Consider the following 26187-nt stretch of genomic DNA (forward strand, 5'->3'; position numbering starts at 1 on the left):
GGCTTCGCCCATGCGCTCTAGGAAATGTAAAAGAGCGGTGGTGGGTGGGGGGTAGGGCTGAACGCGTTGGTTTCAATGAGACGGCGGGGTTGGCTGTTCCTGTGTTTGTGTGTAAATCTCGGGTTTTACATTTAAATAGTAACAAGAAGACAACACAAATATTCAGAGTTTTGCCTCCTTATCGCCGCACGATGGAGGACGACGCTCCCGTCATCTACGGCATCGAATTTCAGGCACGTGAGCTGTTTCCACGTAAATAACGAGGGGCTCGTTTTTACGCCTCACGCCGTGAAGCGCTTCTAGGCCCCGAAACGTTCCAGAGGTTCTATGCGTGTGTGTGTGTGTGACACATGTGTGTTGTGTTTTTTATATATATATCTGTGTGCGTTATATACAGTGTGTATGTAGTCCGCATGCCAAGCCACCGCATGGCTAAACAGCTTTTGTTCGGCCGGATCGAGGGGACTAAACGGGCACGGCACGGGCTAGAGAAGAGATGGAGTGACGTGGTACAGGAGGCATGGGGCTAGAGAAGAGATGGAGTGATGTGGTACAGGAGGCACGGGCTAGAGAAGAGATGGAGTGATGTGGTACAGGAGGCACGGGCTAGAGAAGAGATGGAGTGATGTGGTACAGGAGGACGTGGAGCTGAGTGGACTTGCCGATGACTGGTACCAGTCGTGTCAAGATCGGCCTCTGTGGAGGAGGCTCGTGAAGGACGATGCTACTGGGCAGTTGGAGGCAGTCGCCCTCCAGCAACAACGGAGGGCGGAGGAGCGACGCTCACAACAACGAGCGGAGCGCCGGGTGGATAAAACGCACACAGTTGGCACAGTGGGGAGCACAGCTGGTGTATCTGCCAGTCATCTCAGTAATTCGACCCATGGCACCTGGGTCTGTTCCGTGACCTGTCAGCGGGCCTTCGACATTTCACATGGCCTCAAAGTGCACCTAGCCTGGCAACAGGGGCCGTGGTGACATCGTAGTCACTTAGTGTCGAATGGCCGGTATTGGTGTTGGCACTGTTTAGCAGACTTCTACAGAACCCTGCAACCAGTGCTTAATTTCCCGGCCACGGCTAACGTCGGTGGCAAAGTTTGTGAGCGCATTGTGTTACTCGTATGAGCCATACATACCACTTCAGTGCATACCAACACTGGGGAAATCAATAGTGATTGTCGTAAAGAGAAACTCGTCCCCCGCCATAGGAATGTGGAATTGCCACCACCGGCTCGGGGCTGTAAACAGGAGGTGAGCAGCGCCTCGCGTTCTCATTTGAGAAGGAAATCACTTCGGATTTTTGCGTTCATGAATATGCCTTAGACCTTGACTCGGTAGACTCAGCCTTAGACGAGCATCTGGTGACATTGCGTAAATATCAGCACCCGGCACTCACATCACTCAGTAGGTGATCATCGTTAACAGCGACTGCCCCAACAGTCTATAAGGCTTTATAAGAGGGTATCTTGCATTTTTCCTATGACTAAAAACATCCTCGTCAGATCTCGGAAAGCTCAGCAAGATTTGAGCCTGGTTATTGCTCTGATGGAGGATCATTATTCATAACAGATCTTATGGGCCACGGTTATAAGTGGTCCTCAGGGGACAGTGTAGCAACATTGATTTTGCTATAGTAACTATACAATGCTGTCATACTCAGATGTCTAGATGATCACAATATAGTATTTATAAAAGATATGCTTTTCATAATTTAGTCGTGGACTCAAATTATTTATTGACTTGTATTTATTTCTCCGATAATCAGAACACAACTCTTTTCTCCAGTGTAACCATTTCACTCACTCCCATAACACCCATGTGTTTATAACAATCTCAATTACAGCCTAACCCTACCCGAACCCAAAGCCACATACAGCCTTACCACTCCACCTCATGTCTAGTTTAATTCCAACCTCCTCATCCCCTCTCCTGACCAAATCGGGTAACTTGACAGTTCAGAATAGAACATGAGGAAATAATTATAATAAGGCAGAGCAATGCATAGTGTAGTCGGGAAAAGGAGGTTGCCATGGGTGGGTCACGTGTGCATGATGTGAGAAGGCAGTTGACCAAGACAGACGTTCCAGTGACACCCAGAGGTCGGTGACCAAGAACAAGACCTACATTCAGATAGTGGGGCACTTAAGAGTGGACCGTGAAGGCAGGGTGTCCAACAGAAATAAGTGATGATGGTGTGTGCTGGCAATGATGCATTTTTTGTGATTACCTTGATGCTGTTCATCCCCTCGCATTAATATTTCCTCTCTTTCTGTACATCCTCCTTCCCCAGTCTGCTGAAGCTCTGTTCTGCATTACTCCAGCTGATGGGATTCTAGCCAAGTTGACTCGATTAACAGACTAATTTACCGATGGGTTCATAAACCCGTACGTGTGGACCTATGAGTATTATTGCCTTGTATGCTTGGGATTTCTCTGGGTACTCCATTGTTCCTCTCACATGCACAGGACCCTTGAAAAAAGTATTCGTCACGCATTCTAATGCAAGAGTATCATGAAAGAAACTTCCCTGCATAAATGACACAAGTTACAGCTCTGTTATTCAATCCTCTCTTCAAATTTAGGCTGCAAAATCAGTATAGATGTGCCTGATTTCAATGCCATTCTTAAGTATCAGAGATACTCAGAACGTATTGATCTATAAAATGTGTCGAACCAGTACACAAATACCATATAGGGTAGCAAGATTAAAATGTTCTTATGGTCCATTATAAGTCTAAGCAATGCACACTTGCCATGTAATATCACAAAGAGTATTCTTAAGTGCAAGCCAATTTGTTGTCCATGGAATTTTGAAACGTGCATCGTATTGAAATATATTCATCTTAACATGATTAAATGTGTAGCTAAACAATAATTTTGTATTTATACACTTCGCGAATCAAAACTGCAGAGTGCAAACTATAAATGTTTACACCTTTTTTTCCCAATTTAGGCTCGAACATTGACTGCACAAACAGCCGAGACAGATGCTATCCGCTTTCTTGTGGGAACACAGTCGATGAAATTTGACAATCAGGTATGGAAATTAAACATCGCTGTAGTTTTTGCATTGTAATGCTGCTGTACAACTTATACAGGGGGTAGCATAACATGCCCTTGCAATGGGCCTATAATTATAAAATGCCTAAAATATTGAATTATCTGGATAGATAACCAAATGGTTATAATGCAGCCCAGAAAGGCAATTTGTGTTCGTTCAAATGATTTGTATGTCCTAGAAAGCCATCTTTCCCCGTGATAAAATAACACACGTGCCCGAAATGGCCGAGGTAACAACTGAAGACAAAAAAAAACGAGTAATATGCCTTCGTGTTGAAAGAGATTGTGTTTTTCGTGAGCCAATGAAAATGATCACTTGCTATGCATTTCCGTACAGGTGCACGTGATTGACTTTGACGATGAGAACAACGTGATTAATAAGACCGTGTTCTACCATCGCTCTGGTGAGGTGTGGCACATCAGCGCCAGCCCTGGGGACAAGAATGTGGTGGCGACATGCTACAACACCAGTAAGAACCTGCGGGCGAAGGTCCAAACTTTATGACTTGTGCACATACACTGCAAACTCCAAATGACGACTAATAATGCTACTCGTTGAATGATCAATTTCACGATTGGCCAAAATGACACAAACAGATGTGCTCGGTTAGTTTGTGTAACATAAATAGCAGTGTCCTCCATTCACTGTTTTTTTAGAGCTTCAGTTTCCAGGCCATGATTATACTTTGTGTGTGTGTGCATCATTTGTGCTGATGCTTAATTACAAACGGGTTTTATGGTGTTTCACTCACTGATCATAGCTATCTTGATTCAATTGATGGTCATGTAGAACATCAGTGGCAAGTCATATCTGAACATGGCCAAGGTCTGCCATTGATAAAAAAATATTTATAATGTAATCATCTGACACAGCGTCAACATTTATAGTTGTCATTCAAACAACAACCAGGAGTAGTTGTGGCCCACACCACCACCCCACCACCCCTTGTTGTGTTGGCAAGTCTGACATTCGCGACAGTTCGATGAGGATTCACTCGTGATATATATATTTTTTCCCCCTTCCTCGATCCATGTTCGGGCACGACTACACAGTGGTGGACAATAAGCTGCAGTCGTGTGCGTCCGTGTGGCGCATCCCGAGGGATTTTGATTCGGGCAGCAGTGAGCCTGCTGACGAGAGTGGAACCAACCCACTAGCCCTGGAGCTGCTTTGTCACTTTGACAACAGTGGCCACGGAAACATGGCCAGGTGAGAACCCTGGAGCTTTTCAAGCACTTATGCAAGCAAATGCTTTTAACTTTTCATTGTCAACTTCGTCTCAGTATTTGTTATATTGACGCGATAAATAAGCACGCACCTAAGCGTTGTAATTATTTATTACACATCAAGTTTGAACCAAATCTTGAGCACGTTATTGAAGATGGAAAAGTACATTGTGGTGAGTTTCACAGGATCTTATAGAAAAAAATACTTTCATAATAAAATTGGAATGATGTTGGAATATCCGGTATGAAAAAGATGAGTGGTAAGATATGTCTTGAAGATGGCATCACTCGTGGACTTCTTGATGTTGTGTGTTTCTACAGCCAGTCTTCCCAATGCAGTACAGGTAAACACACGATCACCCCAACATGCTGAGATCTACGTTGGCTTTCGTGACCACTATTATTCATAATAAAGGTTTTTGGGTTAGATCGCGTTATTTATAAATGTGTCGCAACCCTCCACCACCCAACACAGACACAAGCACGTCAGGTTTACCGGAAGATAATCCAAAACTAGCCGACCATTGTCTAAATAACACTTTAAATTTCAATTTAAAGCTTTCGTGACTGCAAGGATTCATCTTCTTTGGTTCTTTCGGTAAAGTCACGTAGAATGAGAATAAAATAATAAATTGATAAAATTAAATAACACAATAATATTCTCACGACGTTGAAGGCCGCTTGTGTTGTGGCCGAAACGTCGTGAGAATATTGTGTTATTTTATTTTATCAATTTATTATTTTATTCTCATTCTACGTGACTTTACTGAAAGAACCAAAGAAGATAAATAACACTTATTTCTTGTGGAGAGGTGACGTCATTAAACAAAAGGAAGGAGCAGCAATGGGCTCTCCTTTTTCTCCTGCTATCGCAAATCTGTACATGGAAAACTTTGAAACAACAGCACTTGCCTCAAGTACAATAAACAACATATTTTGGTTTATATATGTCTATGACTCTGGTTGTCTGGCCACATGATAAAGATACACTTATTTAAGTTTTTCAATCATCTCAATGCACAAAACCCAGCCATTCAGTTCACCATGGAAATGGAGGTGAACAACACACTCCCATTCCTGGATATTTTGCTTGGACGCGGTCAAAATGGCAAAATAACACACACAGTGATTACCGAGAGGGAACACACACTAATGCCTATCTGAATGCAGATTCGCATCATCACCCAGCACAGAAATGCTCTCTCATCAAGACACTCATACATCGGGCAAAGACCGTGTCAGATGGTGAAAGTTTAGGGAAAGAGATTAAACATGTTAAAGAACCACTAAGACTGAATGGCTACAATAATGCTCAAATTAACAGAGCATTGAATGCCTAATCAAGGTCGAACAACAATACTGCTGAAAGTGATCAGATTATCAAAACAATTAAAATACCATACATCTCGGGAGTTACTGACAAATTAGCCTGTGTTTTGCAAAAGCAAAACATTAAAGTGAGATTTGGTATGGTACGCAAAATAAAAAAAACTAGTGTCTTGTACTAAAGATGAATTACCGAAGGTATCAACAGAAGGTGTATATCGGATTAATTGCTTATGCGGTAAGTGTTATATTGGACAGACGGGACGTAACATTAGCGTAAGACTAAAAGAACACCAAAGGAACATTAAATTCTCCCAAACACAGCAGTTAGCAGTGGTAGAGCATGCTTGCCAACAAGGACATTCAATTGATTTTGATACCGTTGAAGTGTTATGCAGAACTAATTATTACTGGCCAAGATTAGCTAGAGAATCAATTGAAATTTAGAAGAATTCAAATAATTTTAATCGCTGTGATAGCAATAGACTCAGCGCAGCCTGGAAGCGTATTATTAAGTAATGCACAACACATTGCAATTCCTTAAAGGTGAGGCACATGCTAAGTCTTAGGCTGATTACTGATCTATTACATAATTGCATACACCCCCACCTCTGATCTCGAATCCTGATGGGGTTCAACAATGATGACGTCATCCTGCACGATTTAAGACTGCAACCAGGTGGATCGCTTCACTATTCTGGCAAATGGCCACTCTTCAATACACCGGTGGGCTAAAGTAGTGAAGTATTTGTCTTTTCATAATAAAGGTTTTTGGGTTAGATCGCGTTATTTATAAATGTGTCGTAACCCTCCACCACCCGACACGGCCAATCAGCAAAAAAAGTGTCACGTTGACAAAAGACAAATAATTCACTACTTTAGCCCACCAGTGTGTTGAAGAGTGAATCCACAACATTTACAGTTTGAGTACGACGTTTCGCTGGTAATGACATCCAGCATCATCGGGCAATTCGCCAGAATGGTAAAGCCCTCGCTTGCACCCGGTCTTAAATAGAGCAGCAGGGTGACGTCATCATTTAACTCATTTCAGGTGCAGTGATATGAGGCGGAGGGGGGGATATTGTAATTATGTAATCGATTAGTAATCAGTCAATGGTTATGATTAGTAATGAGTTGTAGATTAGTAATTAGTTGTAATGTGGTGTAGTGATTATATGCTATGTTAGTAATCCGTTAATTAGTATGTGTTTCCCCTATAAGGAATTGTAATATGTATTATTTAATAATACGCGAAAGCCTACGTGTTAAACTATTTGTCTTTTGTAAACGTGACACATTTTTTTACTGATTGGCCATGTCGGGTGGTGGAGGGTTGTGACACATTTATAAATAACGCGATCCAACTCAAAAACCTTTGTGATGAATGATGAGATCCGTGGATGCACTAACTTCAGATCTTCACTTCATGGTCTGAATAGTCCATAGGTGCTTTGCCAAAGTACCTGAAAACATAAAGTAATGTCAATTACATTTTCTCAGAATTATGGGTGGCTTGACGGGTTATGCCCATTCGTGTGGCGAGATGTTAACTACCTCGCCTGATATACAGGAGGTTGTGGGTTCCATCCCAACCCTGACGCCTGTATATTTGGAGTCTGCATGTTCTCTCCGTGATGGCTTGGATTTTTCTGCAGGTCATCTGGTTTTTTCCTCGACATTTAGAAACATGCGTTTAGACTAGAGTGTTTGGCTGCTATGTTTTTTCACGTGATAAGCCACTTCGTTGAGCTGTAATTTGTGGCCAGGTCGCTTCTGCAAAAAAGATATACAGCTCAGTGGGCCTTACTTGGTAAAAAAAAAACATTGTTTAGTTTAATAACATGTCACAGCAATGAGCCGTCACCACTAAGATCTTGAGTGTGTAACTTGGGCAGCCATAAGTTGATGATCCCCCCCCCGGCCATCATAGACTGCACAGCAAGGCCTGCAATATAAATTAGATCCTTGACTTAATGTGGCCCAGCTCTGCCATGAGAGATAAAATGTTTATAGATGTTTGATGTTTGGCACACAGTGAACTGGTATCTAACGAACATGAAAAACAGACATTGAAGAGACTGCAGATTTTTTGTATCTGGGGGCTTTACCCGGTAAAATTAAAATAGTTTAGTTTTAATGCATATTAGAGTGATTTACTAATCTTTCCTATACTTTGCACTCCTATGGTTATTTTGTGTTGTTTGTTGTTGTAACTGACCTGCTCCTACTGGACGTCTGTGAAAAAGACCTTCATAGCTCATCGGTGTCTCCAGGATAAACAAAGATTCTGAATTAAAGGAATGCACGTTTCCGTCGTGCGTGCAGTGTCTTATGGGAACCCCTTGGCGATGGCAGTAAGGCAGTCACTCTTTCCGACAACCGCCTGCTATGCTGGGACCTAAAGGAAAGCTCCACGCAAGCCGTTGTGAGTTGTGTTTCGGTTAACTTTGCGCCCTCTTAACACAGACGTCCTGCGCAATACTGCATCTCGTTCTTGCATCATTTTTGGCTGGGTGACACAGTGGTTAGGACGTTTTACCTGCTTTCCGAAGGCTGGGAGTTTCAAATCCCAGTTGGTGGTCACCACGGCCCTTTGTGGTTGATATAATGACTACCACTTTGCGGGAAGTTGATCGTGGTTGTCTTTTAGATAGAGTAGCCTCTGCGCTGGGACTGTGGTGTTCTTCACAAATGGCTAAGTGCTGTGAACAGGAGATGTGCTTCAACCCACGCTTGTGCGAGCAATAATCTTCTTTTACTTCTTTGCTCACATCTAACGTGATATATATAATGCATGGAACTTTCATGCCTCCAAATAACAAGACCCATCGGTGCATTTGGGATTAATTCAAATTGCAAAACTGAACACACTCACTGATGACACTGCCTTGCAAAGGGAATATATATAACAGGTTATCTTTCGGACAATGGTCACACATACACACCGCTTCGCTTAACATGTACAGAACATGCTCACATACCTGTATTACATGTATTTGTGTGCGTATTCATGATATAACTCAAATCAACATTTACTTCAGCATATGGCTTAAGATAAGTAATGACTGCTGTGAGTTGCAAAGGTAGTAATGATTAATGGAGAGAGATTAAATCAACTTATGAGTTTCTTTATAGCAGAGATATTCCTGGTGTTTCGCGATACATGGAGCTATAAGCCACATGGTGTGAAGGCCCTTTTAACATTCCATAATGTCTTGTGAATAGTGTTATTTTTTAACCATCAAATCATGGTGCGCATGTGCCTCTGGAAAGTACTGCGCGGCCATGTGCGTCATTGGAAATTGTGTTTGGAATTGGATTTCCCATTTGTTGACGCAGCTGAAACTCAGCCACCTGATATATTGGGTTAACATCAGTTGTGGAGGGACAACGCTGATTGCATGCTGTGCTACGCCGCCGAGTGTGTGTTTACGTTTGCGTCTGCACGTGCGCGCACGTGTGTATGTGTGTGTTGAAGTTGTGGGGAGCGGTAGTGTCATGGTTAGCGTTTTGCGCTACGAACCAGGCGACCCGAGTTTAATTCCTGCTCTCACGGCCAACACCAATGACGATTTTCTGCACCGGTTCTGGGCCTCCCCTAGGTCGAGTCAGCCTTAAATGAGTCGCTGTTGCAGTGTGTAAACATCACCACGAGGGAGACAAAGACAGCCCGGTGTGGTGCCGGCTACACACCCCCTCGTGTGCCGCTACGGCCTTCATAGGTGCTCGTTAACAGCACTTGCCCCAACAGTCTGTTTTTTGTGTTGAAGTTGACGAGCTCCACATCACTGGAGGGGAAGGGTCAGCTGAAGTTCACTGCGGGACGCTGGAGCCCCCATCACAACTGCACGCAAGTGGCGACGGCAAACGACACGGTCATCCGTGGTTGGGACATCCGGTCCATGAGGCAAGGAAACTACTCAACAACTGTGCCTTCAAAAACAGCAGGCTCAAGCACAGCTCTCAGCCCTGTCAGTCTGAATACACCCACATCAGAGAAACCTAATACATATATTCATGACGCATTGCCAACCCGATATTGAATAATAGTTTTTTTTAACGGTGCAATTGATTAAAAATGTAGAGGTTCTTTGTGCCCTGCCATATCCTATTTGTTACACTTATGATTGTGAATGAGTGGATGCTTTCTGAGTACAACATGCTAAATACTGATACACTTGGCTTACATTGCGTGAGAATGTTTACTACAGGTGAGATGTGTATACATTTTGATTCGAAACATACACAAATAATTATTATGCTACACGGCTGTGAAAATGGAACAAATTTTTTTTAAGTGTAAATAAACCTCAGGGTATTTTTTGTGGAATTACTTTGGGAGATGGAGCGACACGCCGACTGTAGATCTTACACAGGTTTTGTATATAGAACTTTTTTTTGCACCCTACGTAGCCAATCGTGCTAATCGTAGGTGCTGTCAAGAAAAAGACGTTTGCTTGAATAGGGCACGTCGCAAGAAACTACGATGGCCGGTGGTCGAGAATGACGACACGAGTGGCAGTCAAAGGGAGGCAACGTGTCCAGCAGTGCGTCGTCGACTTTGGAGACGAAACGATGACGTGGGCTGGCGCGCAGGTGCTGGGTGGCTTGTTACATTGCAGGGCCTTGAGCGACGCTGACGGCTTTGGGAAGCTTTCATCCAGCAGTGAATTGACGGCAGATAATGATGTTTATAGAGTTGGGCTATCTGCAATAATTATTGTGTGTGTGTGTCATCTGACCACAGAAGCTTAATAGGTTCCAGGATTAATAGAACTCGGAGAAAGGACGGTGAGTAAAATTAGATGAGTTTTGAGAAACTGTATGATTGCAACTCTCAGGTGGTTCGTTTAATATTCACGTTTTGGTTGGGGGGGGGAGGTCAACTCAGACCTTCAACCCTCCAGGGTTGATACAGCGAGTGCCGCATTTTGGGAAGCCATCATTGTGGTGTGGGAGTGATTTCGACGCATATCGTACAAATGATCAGATGAGCACCGCACCACACTTCATCGGTAGAATGCCGACACCATTTGGGTCTGTAATCATATGTTTGTTTCGGAAATGGTCACTCAATGCTCGCATTCACCGAATGTTTCACTTTCGGCCAGATGAGGGCAGCAGTTTATAGCAAAACTGTATTGTGGCTAGGATATTCTTTGTACAACGCAAACTTCAGATTTTAAATGCATTGGCTAACAGTATACTGTATAAGGAGTATGAATAAAATGATCCCTACAAAGATCACTGGCTGGATCAGTCGCCTGTTTAGCTGCAATGTTGCAGGTTCAAATCCAAACTAGGCTCCCCTGAACACATGTTTCATGAATATTATTGAACAAGCAAATATAATATTTGAATTTGCGCATTATACATTTTAATGATGGGGCCAAATAGCTAAGGGATAATATCATATCAGGGTAGTTGAGCTGGCACCGCTGAGATCTGAGGTTTGAATCTTGAGAATCCTTTATTGATTAATCCATTTCTGAAGTTAAGTGAGACTTTATTCTACCGGGGTCACCGGTGTCAGCACAAACAACTTAATAACATTTTGTTACTTAATTTTGGATATTCCATCTCTTGACGATAATATGCATTGGCTCCATTGCCATGTTAAAAAGATTATACGCAAGGTATATACACGTTTTCCATCGAGTGTAGTAAGTGGCTGCTGAATTGTGTGTATAAGTAGTTATGGGACCTCATCTTCCAGAGCTGTATTCTAATACCAGCTGGTGCACTGCTAGCTGAAAGAACCTCCAAGTGGAAATTCATTTTTCTCAAGAGATTAGGGTGAGAGCAGACTTACAAAATAATTGAGGAGATTTAATTAACATAGATATATCATCTTCTTGGTTCTTTCTGTAAAGTCACGTAGAATGAGAATAAAACAATAAAACAAAATAGGACAATAAAATTCTCACGACGTTTCGGCCACAACACAAGTAGCCCTCTTCAGGTGAAGGAACAGAACTGTCGGGATGACAGCGCTTCAATGAAAGAACCAAGAAGATGAATCCTTGCAGTCACGAAAGCTTGAAATCGAAAAATAGATATATCATGTTGCACAATTACCACAGTTCGATGTGAGTTATTTATCTGCTGGGGAAAAAAAAAACAAATCTTCACTTTGGCCAGTGACTGCCCGAGTGCATATTAACAACGGTGTTGCTGCTTTTAATAAAACAAAAAAAACTTGAACAAATGTAAGCAAAACCTCTTATAATTCTACACTTGCCTAATTCACTGGTGCACTTTAAGGAATGGTTTGACGTTAACCCCGTATACGTGTCCCAATGCAGCCAGGCTTATTGCATCGAGAACGCACATGGACAGCTGGTAAGAGACATGGACTTCAACCCAAACAAGCAGTACTACCTGGCGAGCTGTGGCGACGACTGCAAGGTCAAGTTCTGGGACACCCGTAACCCAACGGAGCCTGTGCGCAGCTTGGAAGAGCATTCACACTGGTCAGTCCTAGAAGGGCATTCACGCTGGTCAGTCCTAGAAGGGCATTCACACTGGTCAGTCTTAGAAGGGCATTCACGCTGGTCAGTCCTAGAAGGGCATTCACGCTGGTCAGTCCTAGAAGGGCATTCACACTGGTCAGTCTTAGAAGGGCATTCACGCTGGTCAGTCTTAGAAGGGCATTCACACTGGTCAGTCTTAGAAGGGCATTCACACTGGTCAGTCTTAGTAGGGCATTCACACTGGTCAGTATTAGAAGGGCATTTACACTGGTCAGTCTCAGAAGGGCATTCACACTGGTCAGTCTTAGAAGGGCATTCACACTGGTCAGTTTTAGTAGGGCATTCACACTGGTCAGTCTTAGAAGAGCATTCACACGGGTCAGTCTTAGAAGGGCATTCACGCTGGTCAGTCTCAGAAGGGCATTCACGCTGGTCAGTCTCAGAAGGGCATTCACGCTGGTCAGTCTCAGAAGGGCATTCACGCTGGTCAGTCTTAGAAGGGCATTCACGCTGGTCAGTCTTAGAAGGGCATTTACGCTGGTCAGTCTCAGAAGGGCATTCACGCTGGTCACTCTCAGAAGGGCATTCACGCTGGTCAGTCTTAGAAGGGCATTCACGCTGGTCAGTCTTAGAAGGGCATTCTCTGGTCAGTCTTAGAAGGGTATTCGCGCTGGTCAGTCTTAGAAGGGCATTCACACGGGTCAGTCTTAGAAGAGCATTCACGCTGATCAGTCTTAGAAGGGCATTCTCTGGTCAGTCTTAGAAGGGCATTCACAATGGTCAGTCTGCCCGTCAAGCTCCCTTCACAGTCACGAGAAGTGGAACTGTGCTTCTTTACATCATCAAATGACAGGTTTCCATTTGAATAGCATTGTTCTGTATTTTTTTCCACGATTCATTGGTATTTTTTGTTATTCTTTTCATAATTTTTTTCTAATTCCACCATTGGAACCCACTGACGGGAAGCACAAATGCATTCAAATTGCGCAGATTAGTTGTAATGCAGCGCCACAGTAGAACAGTGTGTGCATCGATGCTGCACATAGGAATGTGATGTTAATAAGACAACAAATGAAATTGCAGTCAACATGAATATATAAAGATATGCTTTGTACGTTTATAGAAATTAATCTGACATATTTAAAAGCTACGTCAGATGTGGACAGCGTGAAGTAAGATTTTACAATAGCTTTTATATGGAATGCAGACGAGGTGCAGGTTTATAGATGTCACCATGGGCAGGGAGTAGAGCAGTGAGAAGCGACTTGGCCACAAATGATAGCTCAGCGAAGTGGCTTTTTACGTTGAAATTTATAGTAGCCAAATAATATCAGTGCATGTTTATAAATGTGGAGGGAAAAAACGAAAGACCCGGAGAAAAATCCACGCGACCGCGGGGAGCGCACGCAAACTCCAAACACACAGGCGTCAGGGTCGGGATCGAACCCACGACCCCCTGCATACCGGGCGAGGGAGATAACATCTCACCACCGCGGTGCCATGCAGTGGCAACACCGGAGGAGGAGAAGCGACCGCCTGGCGCGTTGAGTTCAATGCTGGGGAAGGCGAGCAAGCGAAGGTGGTGGTGCGTGCTAGCACGTGTGACGTTAACGAGGCCTCCTTTTGACCGCAGGGTGTGGAGCGTTCGCTACAACCACTCGCACGACCAGCTGGTGCTGAGCAGCAGCAGCGACAGTCGCGTGATTCTCTCGAACATGGTGTCCATCTCGTCGGAGCCCTATGGGCAGGGGGCTGATGATGACGATGATGAAGCCAGTGATGCAGACGAGAAGGTCGACACGGAGCCCAAGTAAGCCTTGCACCCTACAAGTTAATCAGCCGTAGTTTCTGCTTGGCTATTATATATTTTAACCATGAACTATAACATGCCTGTGAAAATTTAGTTTAAATCTCCCACACCAAAGACTCTTATTTTCCTCTGGCACATTACCTGCAATTATAAATATTTTTCATTTAAAGCTTTCGTGACTGCAGGGATCCATATTCTTGGTTCTTTCGGTAGTTATTCAGATGGATGAGTCCATCTATGTTCGGAAAAGAGGAGGGGGGAGACGAAAATAATGGATGCGGTCTGAAAGCCACCGTAAGCGTGAACAATTTATTAAGACCTGAAATGGTTTATCAAATCCTTCCAATGATTGCTAAGCCAGAATCCATCTTGTCGGTTGAAATTGTCTCTGTGTTTGTATATGTGGATAGCCTCATGAACGAATCTCTCATGGTAGCCAGATGGCTTGCAAAGAACCTCTGTCATGGAGAAGTCAATGTCATGTGAGCCTACTGAATTATAACAGTGAACTGCCACGGCCGAGGTGTTGGTCCTACTGTGTTTTAGGTCTGCTTTGTGTTCACGAATGCGGTCCGAGACATGTCGTTTGGTTTCTCCAATGTAACTACTACCACAGAGGCAACTTAGTTTGTAGACGCCAGGGTACTGTATGTCCGGAATCACATCTTTTACAGACGGAACCAGATCACGGATTTTATGTAATGTGTTTAATCGGACCTGGATCTTGTGTTTATTCAAGATTTTGGAGATCTTTTTTGTGATCCCCGCAATGTAGGGTAAAGTTATGGTTTTGAAAGGCTCCTCAAGAGGGTCCTTCTTCATGGTTGGAGTAATAGCTTTGCGGATTGTGTAGTCGGAGTAACCATTAGCCTTAAGAGCTTGGTGTACGTGCTTGAGTTCACTGGCTATGTGTTCCTGGTCGGTATGCATTGGGCTCTATGGTGCAGAGTTTTAATGAGGGAATTCTTCTGGGATGGATAGTGGTGGGAATCCGGTTTCAGATAAGCATCCGTATGGGTAGCTTTCCTGTAAACAGAGTGGCTCATTGAACCATCAGGTCTCTTTTTTTATTAGGACATCCAAAAAAGGTAGCTTGCCATCTTTTTCGACTTCCATGGTAAATCTGATGGCTGGGTGCATGGAAATGATGTGGTCGAGGAATTGGTCTAGAGCAGGCCGGCCATGTGGCCAGATGACAAAAGTGTCATCCACGTACCTCTTCCATAAGGTTGGGCGCAGAGTGGCAGTCTGGATGTTTCCCTTCTATGTGACTTTACCGAAAGAACCAAGAATATAAATATTTTGTTCACTTTTATTACCTGGTTCAAAGATCAAAAATTATATGCAATGCATCATCAAGGTCCTTGGTACCTTCTGGACAGATTGGGTCCTTAATTGTTTTGACGATAATACATCAAGTATTAACTGCCTCGCTCACAGAGGAACAATGAAAGTTTATTACAATGTTGATTATGTATTTTCTTAAGCTTTTTTTGCAGGAAATCCTTAATTTCCAGATGCACTTTCACTGGGGTCCTGTTTCAGGATGTTTGATAATTTCCTTTTTTAAATATCTTTGGGTCTTTTGGGTGTAGCCAGGAAAACTCTTGCTTTTAATAGAATAACAGTCAAACTGCACAGGGGTAGCTAAGTAGTCGTTCTTGCTGTACTTCTACCTGTATTATGATCCAGTTGTGAAATTGCAATTTCTGGGTGATCCATCAAAGCCACATGGGTCTAGGGAATGTGAGGGACTTAACTGGGTAAATTTCCCTTCAACGTGACTTTACCGAAAGAACCAATAACATGAATCACTGCAGTCACGAAAGCTTTAAATCAAAATTGAACTACAAGTTATTAAATATAATTCCTACTGAAATGAGCAATGTGGCAGTGCTCATCTTTGGCAGTCCTCAGCCAGTGGTGGAATTTCTTCACTCTCATTGTAGGGGTCAGTCTAACCGTAGGGTGACCACGGTTGACCTCCAAATTGTGCCTACTCATTATAGCCTGAAGTGATTCCCAATAATGATTTAAACTTGCAGCCTTTCCACTACAAGTCACTGGCTCTTAACTACAGTGGCACCCATCCAGACAAAAGAATATAGATTATTTTCTTAAATAATAAGATTATAATTTAGTCATCAAAGATGGTCACCACATCGCGCGCTTTCAGATGCGCTGCTGCGGCCGTCTGGAACGCTCTTCCTTCCGATATTAGGAAGCCATTGGAGCTATGCACTTTGAAATCTAGATTTAAAACTCATTTCTTCAGAACTGCTTTTTATATTTGCTTGTCCTTCCCCTGCATCTCCGATTATCACGGTCGGCTACGTACGATGCGAAAGAAGTTCAACATGCATACGTACAACTACAGTGCCACCCAGCCGGACGAAAGAAATTCGATAATTTTCTGAAATGGCAAGATTCTAATTAAGTTATCAACAAACCTCTGAACGGCTGCCAGTACTGGCAAGAGACGAAGATCTGGCAATACACGACTCATGTGTGCGTGTCTTTTCACCGCTTCGCCGCCCCCCCGTGAACAGGAGTAAGGAGCCCCCTCAGGACAGCATCATCGCGACGTACGAGGAGCACGAGGACAGCGTGTACGCCGTCGAGTGGTCCGCCGCCGACCCCTGGCTCTTCGCCTCGCTCAGCTACGACGGGCGGCTCGTCATCAACCGCGTCCCCCGCACCGTGAAGTACAAGATCCTGCTCTGAGGCGATGGCAACCGGCGTGCGTGTGCCTACCCACACAAGGGCTGTTGCCACTTTACTCGGGCAAGCAGGCCACACACCTGGGCTCTCGTGCCCCTCGTGCTGCGATATTTTTAATTCAGGTTTTTTTTTGTGTGTGTGGTTGTCAGGCACTTTGGTGATGTCCGGTTGTACTGTGACACGCGGTGCCAGGTTGTACGCATGCGTGTTGAACTTCTTTCGCACCGTACGTAGCCAACCGTGCTAATCGGAGTTGCGGGGGAAGGACAACAAACTAAACACAAAAAGCAGATGTGAAGAAATTAGCTTTCATTTTAGATTGAAAAGTGCATAGCTCCAAGTAGCTTCCTAATATCGGAAGACCATTCCAGGCGGCTGCAGAAGCGCATCTGAAAGCGCGCGATGCAGTGGCCGTTGATTACTGTGCACATACACAGAGTTAAGGTCTGTTATGTGCCAGTATTGCATCAATGCATTCGCTACCGCACTACGCTCTACGCTTTAATCCCAGTGACCCGAGTTCGATTTTCCCACAATCACAAAAAATTAGTGGCATGTGCTAGAATAACCAGCCCTGGGCCTCCTTAAGGTCAACTACATGCTAGTCCGTGCGAGTTGGTGAAGGTGGGGAGCATAGCAGTGAAGTATAACACGTAATTTTCCTGCATTGCCCTTTGCTGCCCACATGTAGTTCTACTAGCCTATAACACCGATTGTGCATGGGGATCAACCATCCATCTCCTATTGCCTGTTCACATCCTCACCTGCTACATCTCAGACGCAATATGTGCATCCTGCCCTGGTTTCTCACTATAGTTTATCAAGGACGGTTTCGAATTTAAGCGTTTAGGAATGGTCTATGGTCATGGGGTGAGCAAAATCAATTCTATGTTCAATTCTATTATCTTAATTGTGTGCAGCAGTGAACATCTTCCTTTCCACAAAGAACCGTTTCAGTCTAACGCTGTCATGCATTGATTTAAACCTGCCGATTGCTTGTGCTTGCTATTTTTAGTATGGAAAGAGGAGTGTAAGATTCAAGGAATACATCGATGTTTTGTAAAATAATTTGCTGCTCTTGTGGTTTTGGAATAGGTCACCAAAAGTATTTCTTCTAAAGAATATCAATCTATTCGCTTGCTATTGTCCTTAACATGATGTACACATTTATAAACATGTAGATAGATGTTTGGAACCGTAGAGATTTTAAAATAACGCTCAGCACACATTTGTATGACTTGTATATTTAAAGATATACTTTAATTATTTAAGCAGAGATAGCAGTATGATCTGTAAATCTACTTTATAATTAACTTAATCGAATCTTGTGCTCCCCCCCCCCCCTATGAGATTGCTGGTCGTAATAACATGCTTTGAATATGGTGCACTATAATGCTTGAAGAGTCTTAAGAGAACTTTACTATAATAGTACTTAAACTCTAAATTCCTAAAACCTGCACTCTGCAGAGCTGGGCAGGGAATCTTAAAGCTGTGTAGCAACTTGTTTGTGAGACAAGCTTGAGCAACTACGTGAGTGTTCATAATTACTCTAATGGGAACTTGACTTTCACTGAGCACTTACTGAGTATCCTTATAATCTGTTCAGCTCGCGTGCAGTCCAAACAGAGCTGGTAAGACCCAGCCCTATCGGGCTAAGTGCCTTAACCCCTTTACCTGTGGAATTGTGTTATTATCTTAGAAGACACACAGCCAAAATGTCCCGCAGGTAATGCTCATGGCATCGATTTATCAGGCTGCGCTTGCTTATGTCATTTACTTTCGTGTCCCAAGTGGGACGTCCCCACTTGTGTACAATTTGCGCCAAGAAAAACCGCTTCAAAGCAGCCACAGTGTGTGTTTTTATTGAATTAAAACAATACATCTACATTTTCACATTGGGTGGGGGGTGCGGTGGATTGTTCTGGCAAGCATTAGTAGCCGTCGTGTGATGTCAGGCGTGGCGAGAGGATGTTTCAGTTTCACTGCCCAGCCCTTTTTCTGGGCTTGCTGTTACATGCTCGAAGCAACAGATTGCAATTGCCTGTACAAGCCACGCATGGCTTTCCTTTCATTTTCACGAGTGGTAAAACAATAAAGGCAGTCTCTCCATCACTTTACCTAAACACGAGCACAGGTAAAAAAAAACCCAGGTGTGCATCCGATTGTAGGCACTGAAATATTTAACAAACAAAACATTCCCTTTCACTGGATGCCCTTTTTTTTTGTTTTGCTGCTCATGGCTGCTGCGACTGAGCGCCACGTAATGTCTACGCAATCCATATGTCATAGCAGGTAATATATACTCTTTAATCTACACAATACTATAGTTAAAGCATTTAAGCACATCGATGTGCTGCTTTCGTTACCAAGTTAATTTCTACAAATGTGTCCCAACCTGTTCCTTATTTTCATCCCATTCCATCTTAAATAATTGCCCAAGGTGTACACACTCTGATGCGTTTGCCAGTTTTAGCAATATTGTTGTGCATGGCTTTTGTCTTGCACGGATTTATCTTGAACCCAACTTCGCATCAGTCTTGGATAGTCCTTCAATCAGTTCCTGTCGTTAATTTCCATTTACTTTTTTATGACTGCCTCAGCAGCAAATCTGAGATGGCTGTTATTTTCTTTATTTTAGAGCGTTTATTTTTCCAATTCAAGTGTTCGAAGTTTCGTTTTTGTTGGTGTGAATATATATCGGGTTTGTCTCTGATATATATTGTTAATCTAATGCGATCTCTGTGTAGTTGTTTCATCCACGTGAATGGTTTTCATTCTGAATGTTATACTTATTTTGTGATAGTTGGATGACAGCAGAAATTTCTACTGAGTCAAATGCTTTTGCGTCATCTTCAAAGGCTAAGCATAATGGTAATGTCATGATGGCAACCAAATAGTATCTCCAGGTGATGGGACAATTTCTTTGAGACCTACCTAAGTGGCCTGAAATGCGTTTACTGGAACCAGATTTCATGAACCCAAAACTGAAAAAGTGGCCCCGTGTTTCCTTAATAGAATTTCTCTCGCTCGTCCACGAGTGAGGGGTGTCGTCCACGAGTGAGGGGTGTCGTGCACGAGTGAGGGGTGTCGTGCTTCAGAATGGGGCACGAGTGTGAACGCAAGGTACCTGCGCTGAACCTCTTGCAATTGTGCCTGATCATGCATGGTTTCATACAATGTTTTAAAGTTATAATTAATGTATCTCCATTTCCATCTTTTCGAGTGGTTTCCTTTTGTAGCAAAGTAGAGTTATGGTAAATTAAACAAGTAGTCGTTTATATTAATAAAGTAATAAAAATAAAGCTATAAAATTAATTATTAGTTTTTAATTGTTGTAATTTTATTATTTTATTATTTCCCTTCTACGTGGCTTTACCGAAAGAACCAAGAATATGAATCCCTGCAGTCACGAAAGCTTTAAATCGAATAGTAGTCGTTTACGTGATGATATACTTTGGTTTATTAAAATTACTGGATTTAAATGTGGTTATACATTTGCGTATTGTTCAGTGCTTGGCCAGTGATTCTCCAAATGTTTGCATTACAAATGTACATTGTCGCGTCCACTCATAAGGGGGATTCTCCGAAGCTCAAAATGAACTCTGAAGATACTGTAAATATTACACGGTACCAAATGAACAAATTAGAAATAAAGTGTGTGTGCGTGTACTATATTTTGGTTTGTAATTCACTGCGATGTGCATAGTGCAATGCCAAGTTCACTCATTCAGATTTAGTGTTGGTGATGTGTGCAAGAAGCCCTGCTCCGTTCACAGTGACCTGGACTGCCTCTTACTCCCATGAAATGGAGACGGTTGACTGCGAATGTATTAATTTAAATACTTCGCTTGGGAAATCCATTGAGGTGGAAACATCTCGGTTTGCAAGGGCGTTCAAGAAATGGAAACATTGTGTTTAATCACGTTCTCCAACTGTGTCCAGCGCGTGCCGCTTGATGGAATGCATTGCTCGGAATAATATCAAACATATGGTGCATGCCTCTTAGCTTGTAAATGCTAACATTTACTCGGCTTATACGATCATTGTAATCAATTGTTTGTCAGTGGAAATTGGAAAATAACTCTTGCTACAATTGACTAATGATGATTACCCGTTTTTTTCCGTATGAAAGATGGAGCGAAATAAATATTCTTGCAACTTCAATCAACCTTTTCCTCACACAAGTGGGGTACATCCGTGCGGGTGGTTAGTGTGAGCAAATAACGCAATAGAAAAACGGTGGTTTTAACAACCTCTGTACTATTAACAATAGTCGGTTAACGGTTCATCAAATTAGCCCCACCTGAACATACGAGAAATTGGGCACGGTTTACATTTTAAACCCGCTGACAGTTTTTTTTATATTTATTATTAAAAAAATTTTATTCCACATCCTTTCTCACATCATACATTGCATCGATGGTGTCAGGTACACAGGACTCATCAGAGCAGGCAGGGGGGGGGGGGGGGGTGGCCAGGTCATTGCCCTTCTGGGCTCGGGTATTTAAGACTGTTCTAAGGTTTAGGAATGGACCCAACGCACGTGCTGTAATTCTTCCTTGTCTCTTGAGCTCAGCTCAGACCAAGGCCGTAATTATTCAAATATATTGCGGTTAAGAATATTAAAAAATAATTGCTATGCTATGTAAATAAAAACAACAATTTGCTTAACCTTTTCCACAATATCTGGACTTGTCTTCATACAGTGAGGGAAAAAAGTATTGATCCCCTGCTGATTATGTACGGTTGCCCACTGACAAAGAAATTATCAGTCTATAATTTTAATGGTAGGTTTATTTGAACGGTGAGAGACAGAATAACAACAACTAAATCCAGAAAAACGCATGTCAAAAATGTTATAAATTTATTTGCATTTTAATGAGGGAAATAAGTATTTGACCCCCTCTCAATCAGAAAGATTTCTGGCTCCCAGGTGTCTTTTATACAGGTAACGAGCTGAGATTAGGAGCACACTCTTAAAGGGAGTGCTCCTAATCTCAGCTTGTTACCTGTATAAAAGGCACCTGTCCACAGAAGCAATCAATCAGATTCCAAACTCCACCATGGCCAAGACCCAAGAGCTCTCCAAGGATGTCAGGGACAAGATTGTAGACCTACACAAGGCTGGAATGGGCTACAAGACCATTTCCAAGCAGCTTGGTGAGAAGGTGACAACAGTTGGTGCGATTATTCGCAAATTGAAGAAACACAAAAGAACTGTCAATCTCCCTCGGCCTGGGGCTCCATGCAAGATCTCACCTTGTGGAGTTGCAATGATCATGAGAACGGTGAGGAATCAGCCCAGAACTACACGGGAGGATCTTTCCAATGATCTCAAGGAAGCTGGGACCATAGTCACCAAGAAAACAATTGGTAACACTACACGTGAAGGACTGAAATCCTGCAGCACCCGCAAGGTCCCCCTGCTCAAGAAAGCACATATACATGCCCGTCTGAAGTTTGCAAATGAGCATCTGAATGATTCAGAGGACAACTGGGTGAAAGTGTTGTGGTCAGATGAGACCAAAATGGAGCTCTTTGGCATCAACTCAACTCGGCGTGTTTGGAGGAGGAGGAATGCTGCCTATGACCCCAAGAACACCATCCCCACCGTCAAACATTGAGGTGGAAACATATGCTTTGGGGGTGTTTTTCTGCTAAGGGGACAGGACAACTTCACCGCATCAAAGGGACGATGGACGGGGCCATGTACCGTCAAATCTTGGGTGAGAACCTCCTTTCCTCAGCCAGGGCATTGAAAATGGGTCGTGGATGGGTATTCCAGCATGACAATGACCCAAAACACACAGCCAAGGCATCAAAGGAGTAGCTCAAGAAGAAGCACATTAAGGTCCTGGAGTGGCCTAGCCAGTCTCCAGACCTTAATCCCATAGAAAATCTGTGGAGGGAGCTGAAGGTTCGAGTTGCCAAACGTCAGCCTCGAAACCTTAATGACTTGGAGAAGATCTGCAAAGAGGAGGGGGACAAAATCCCTCCTGAGATGTGTGCAAACCTGGTGGCCAACTACAAGAAACGTCTGACCTCTGTGATTGCCAACAAGGGTTTTGCCACCAAGTACTAAGTCATGTTTTGCAGAGGGGTCAAATACTTATTTCCCTCGTTAAAATGCAAATCAATTTATAACATTTTTGACATGCGTTTTTCTGGATTTATTTGTTGTTATTCTGTCTCTCACTGTTCAAATAAACCTACCATTAAAATTATAGACTGATCATTTCTTTGTTAGTGGGCAAACGTACAAAATCAGCAGGGGATCAAATACCTTTTTCCCTCACTATAACAATGCATAGATTTATGTTTATATGATTGTGGTTATGGTTGTACTTTATTAATCCGTAATCTCTGCCATTACATACAATGAAACCAGAAAAGGTAAAAAAAAAGAAAAACAGAGCAATGTAACACAATAGACTTTTAGACATTATTGTAAAAATAAGTCCATTCCATGTTCTTAGCTCTTTCGGTAAAGTCACGTTGAAGGGAAACAATAAAATATTAAAATATATATAAAACAATATATATTTTATAATTGTATTGTTTCCCTTCAACGTGACTTTACCGAAAGAGCTAAGAATATGAATTACTGCAGTCACGAAAGCTTTAAATCAAAATTTAAAATCCATCCCATGTGTTAGTGAATTTTTTAATATTTTAGGCACGAAATGGCAGGAAATGGGTTTTCAAATTTAGATTTTTTTCTGCGGGGGGGACCCCCAGACCCCCTGGAAGATTTGGTCCCCCCCAATGTTGACTCCATGGCTACGACCTTGGCTCAGACAGACGCTCCAGTGCTCAGTGCTGAGACTGGACCCAATGAATACAACCATCGAGTATGGGAGCGGGGTTCGTGATTCTTCCACGTACTCAAATATGTTTTTTTTTCCTGGCTGCTCTATTTTAAAGTCTTTAACAATATCTTCTGTTCTCCAATTAGTCCCACTTTTCGTAGGCCCCACAGGGTAGTTTTTACAATTCTTTTTGCAGTTGTGTAATGATGCTCCTTCGCAGGTTCCATTTCTTTCAGGGGAATGATGTTTATTTCCCGATAACGTTTAACACGTAGGCTTTCGCGACCAAAATCCATAATAGTTTTTTTTTTGGGTTAGATCGCGTAAATATATAAATGTGTCATTAAAACCCGCCACCACCTGACACAGCCAACTAGTAAGGGTTGTCACGTAAACAGAACGTGCCAGTGCGTCACTCGTACAGCACAAATCTGGCTGTCGCCTGATGAAGCTAGTTGTAATTACTGGCGAAACGTCGTACTCAGATTGTAAATGTTGTGGCTTGGCTCTCCAACACACCGGTGTGCTGTACTAGTAACGAATTGGCCACGTTCTGTTTACGTGGCAACCCTTACTAGTTGGCTGTGTCGGGTAGTGGCGGGATTTAACGATACATTTTCGTGATCTAACCCAAAACCCTCTTATCATTATTATCCGGAGAACGTTTTTACAAAGGTGCGAGAGTACTCGCGACGGCTACGACGATCTGCAGCCCCGTTTTGGCTCCCACTAGATTAACATTAAACGGTCTTTCTAGATGTTTTACCACGCACGACGTAGATCATTTAGTAAGTCGGCTCCGATGTTGTCCACCTCCAGTCATCGACCAGTCCCCCCCCCCCCCCCCTGAGTAAGCGCCCCAATCGCGGGCCTCGGCTCCCCCGTTATGTACCCGCTCGACTGCTCCCTTCTCGAACCCTGGCAACTTCCAGCACTTTCCCCGGTAGACGGATCCAGCGGACTCCTCCATATTCCAACTTCCCTTCTCGAACCTTCCCTCGTACAGGAAACCCTGCACGTGTTTCCACCCATTTCCACTCGCCCCACCTATAACCTTTGCCACGTACAGATGTATTGTTAATCTTGTTGAATACCCCTGTTATATGTTCATGGGACTCGGCAATAGTCGGACGTGACCAGAAATGCATGTTCGTAATCGTGTATTCCGCCCAGAGGGCTCCTCAGGCGGTTCGGCATGTGATGTGCAAAAGTGAAGTGACCCTCATAGGCCAATAATGGTCTTTGAGGTGGGTTTAATGGAGTTCCATGAAGCAGGTCAAGCTATTGTTCAATTTCCATTAATTACTATAAAAACAATAATTTCCATCAAAAAACAGGTCCTCATCAACTCTCCTGCCTGCATTGGGATGGTTCGTCAATTCTATTCTCCAGAAAAATGGAGTACCTGGAGAAAACCCACAAGTGAGTGAGAAACAATCCTGTCCATCTTTCAACCCAAGCCGACAAGACCTGGCATTCCCAGGCAGTTTCGCATCCAAGTACTCACCAAACTTAACCCTACTTCGCTTGTGAGATCTGATGAGATTGCGTTCAGGGTTTTATTTTTTGGAGGCAAAGTGAGAAAGCGTTTTCCTGCATATCAGACCACAATTTTGAAACGAAGCTCCGTAAATATATGAATGCGTTGCAGATCTATTACCAATACGATTGCTGCCCTTCATATGAGTGAAAGCTGAGGACATGCCTCCATCAGCTATGTGCAACTCGTAATCCCGTCAAATTCAAGTACTGCTCAGTTAAATACATATTCCTGAAGATTCCAAATTTAAATTAGCAATGACGCTGCTTGATTGAAATGCCAAAGTCTCAATAAAACTAACAGAATCTTGTTCACAGGATTACAAGGCTATTTTGCAGACGGTCCTGTCACGAACAGGTGCGAGCCTTCACAAGCGATAACTGTTTGCGTTTCTCATGGACATTGCTAACTTCTGCAACCTGCTTGCAGTCTGAGAGGTGTCAGTAGGTATTGGGGGGGAGAGAGAGAAAAAAACGCGTTTATCTCTGCTTGCGACGTATTTAATGTACCGAATGTCAGGACGACAATTGCCTGAATACTTGACTTTTTAAAGTAAAAAGGGAAACGTGAAGCCTAAAAACGCCAGGATGAAGCCGCTTTTCTGCATGAGCAGGCAGGGGGGCCGACGCTCAGCTATTGGCAAATGCGCACTGTGCACGGGCTCAGAACGAAAACACTTATTGTGTTGTTTGAGAAACACGCCGTTCAAGCCTCGTCCGAGATTGACTTCCGTTTACTCAGAAAAGAAAAATAGCGGCGTGTTCTCGTCGTGCGGATTTCTGTGCCGCGTGTGTTTAAGGGACACTCGAGGCCTAATTGCTGCGGTGCGTTTGTGACAATTTGCAGTGGAGCCGTGGAGAGTGGGGGGAGGGGGGGGTAACCTGTTAATTATACACTCTAACAAAAAACATGTTCCTGGGTAGTAAGTGTTATTTCCCAATTGCGTATGCCTCAAAAGTACAGAAGATGGCTATTATTCCACTCACAAACTTTGCTTTTGTGACCGGGACAGTGATATTTAGAAATGTAGCTATTTTCAATGAAAAAACGTCGTGTGCATTTGTGTAATTCCTTCACGTAAAGTCCTGGTCACAAAAGCAAAGTTTGTGGGGAATAATAGCCATTTTCTATACTTTTTAGGCATAAGCAATAAAAAAATAACACTACACAGGAACAAAAATTGCGTTACATAGTGAATTATTAACCTAAAAAAAACTTCTG

At 43.1% G+C, this 26187-nt stretch overlaps 1 protein-coding gene across 1 annotated transcript; it reads left to right on the forward strand.

Annotated features, from left to right (window-relative positions):
* The first annotated feature begins 36 nt into the window (after positions 1-36).
* On the forward strand, positions 37-20781 carry EIPR1 (EARP complex and GARP complex interacting protein 1). Its single transcript, XM_032959597.2, has 9 exons — positions 37-233; positions 2954-3037; positions 3398-3530; positions 4114-4270; positions 7939-8038; positions 9384-9520; positions 11919-12086; positions 13720-13896; positions 16446-20781. The coding sequence occupies exons 1-9, from the start codon at positions 192-194 to the stop codon at positions 16618-16620; spliced, it is 1173 nt and encodes a 390-aa protein (XP_032815488.2). The 5' UTR covers positions 37-191; the 3' UTR covers positions 16621-20781.
* The last annotated feature ends 5406 nt before the right edge of the window (positions 20782-26187 follow it).

Source organism: Petromyzon marinus, chromosome 23, assembly GCF_048934315.1.
Source record: "Petromyzon marinus isolate PM22_M1 ecotype Great Lakes invasive population chromosome 23, UKy_Petmar_22M1.pri1.0, whole genome shotgun sequence".
In the NCBI taxonomy this organism is placed as follows: Eukaryota; Metazoa; Chordata; class Hyperoartia; order Petromyzontiformes; family Petromyzontidae; genus Petromyzon; species Petromyzon marinus.

Coding starts and splice junctions, on each gene's coding strand:
- EIPR1 (XM_032959597.2), top strand. CDS start 192: ATGGAGGACGACGCTCCCGTCATCTACGGCATCGAATTTCAG. Junction 234..2,953: donor TCTACGGCATCGAATTTCAG/GCACGTGAGCTG, acceptor TTCCCAATTTAG/GCTCGAACATTGACTGCACA. Junction 4,271..7,938: donor GGCCACGGAAACATGGCCAG/GTGAGAACCCTG, acceptor TCGTGCGTGCAG/TGTCTTATGGGAACCCCTTG.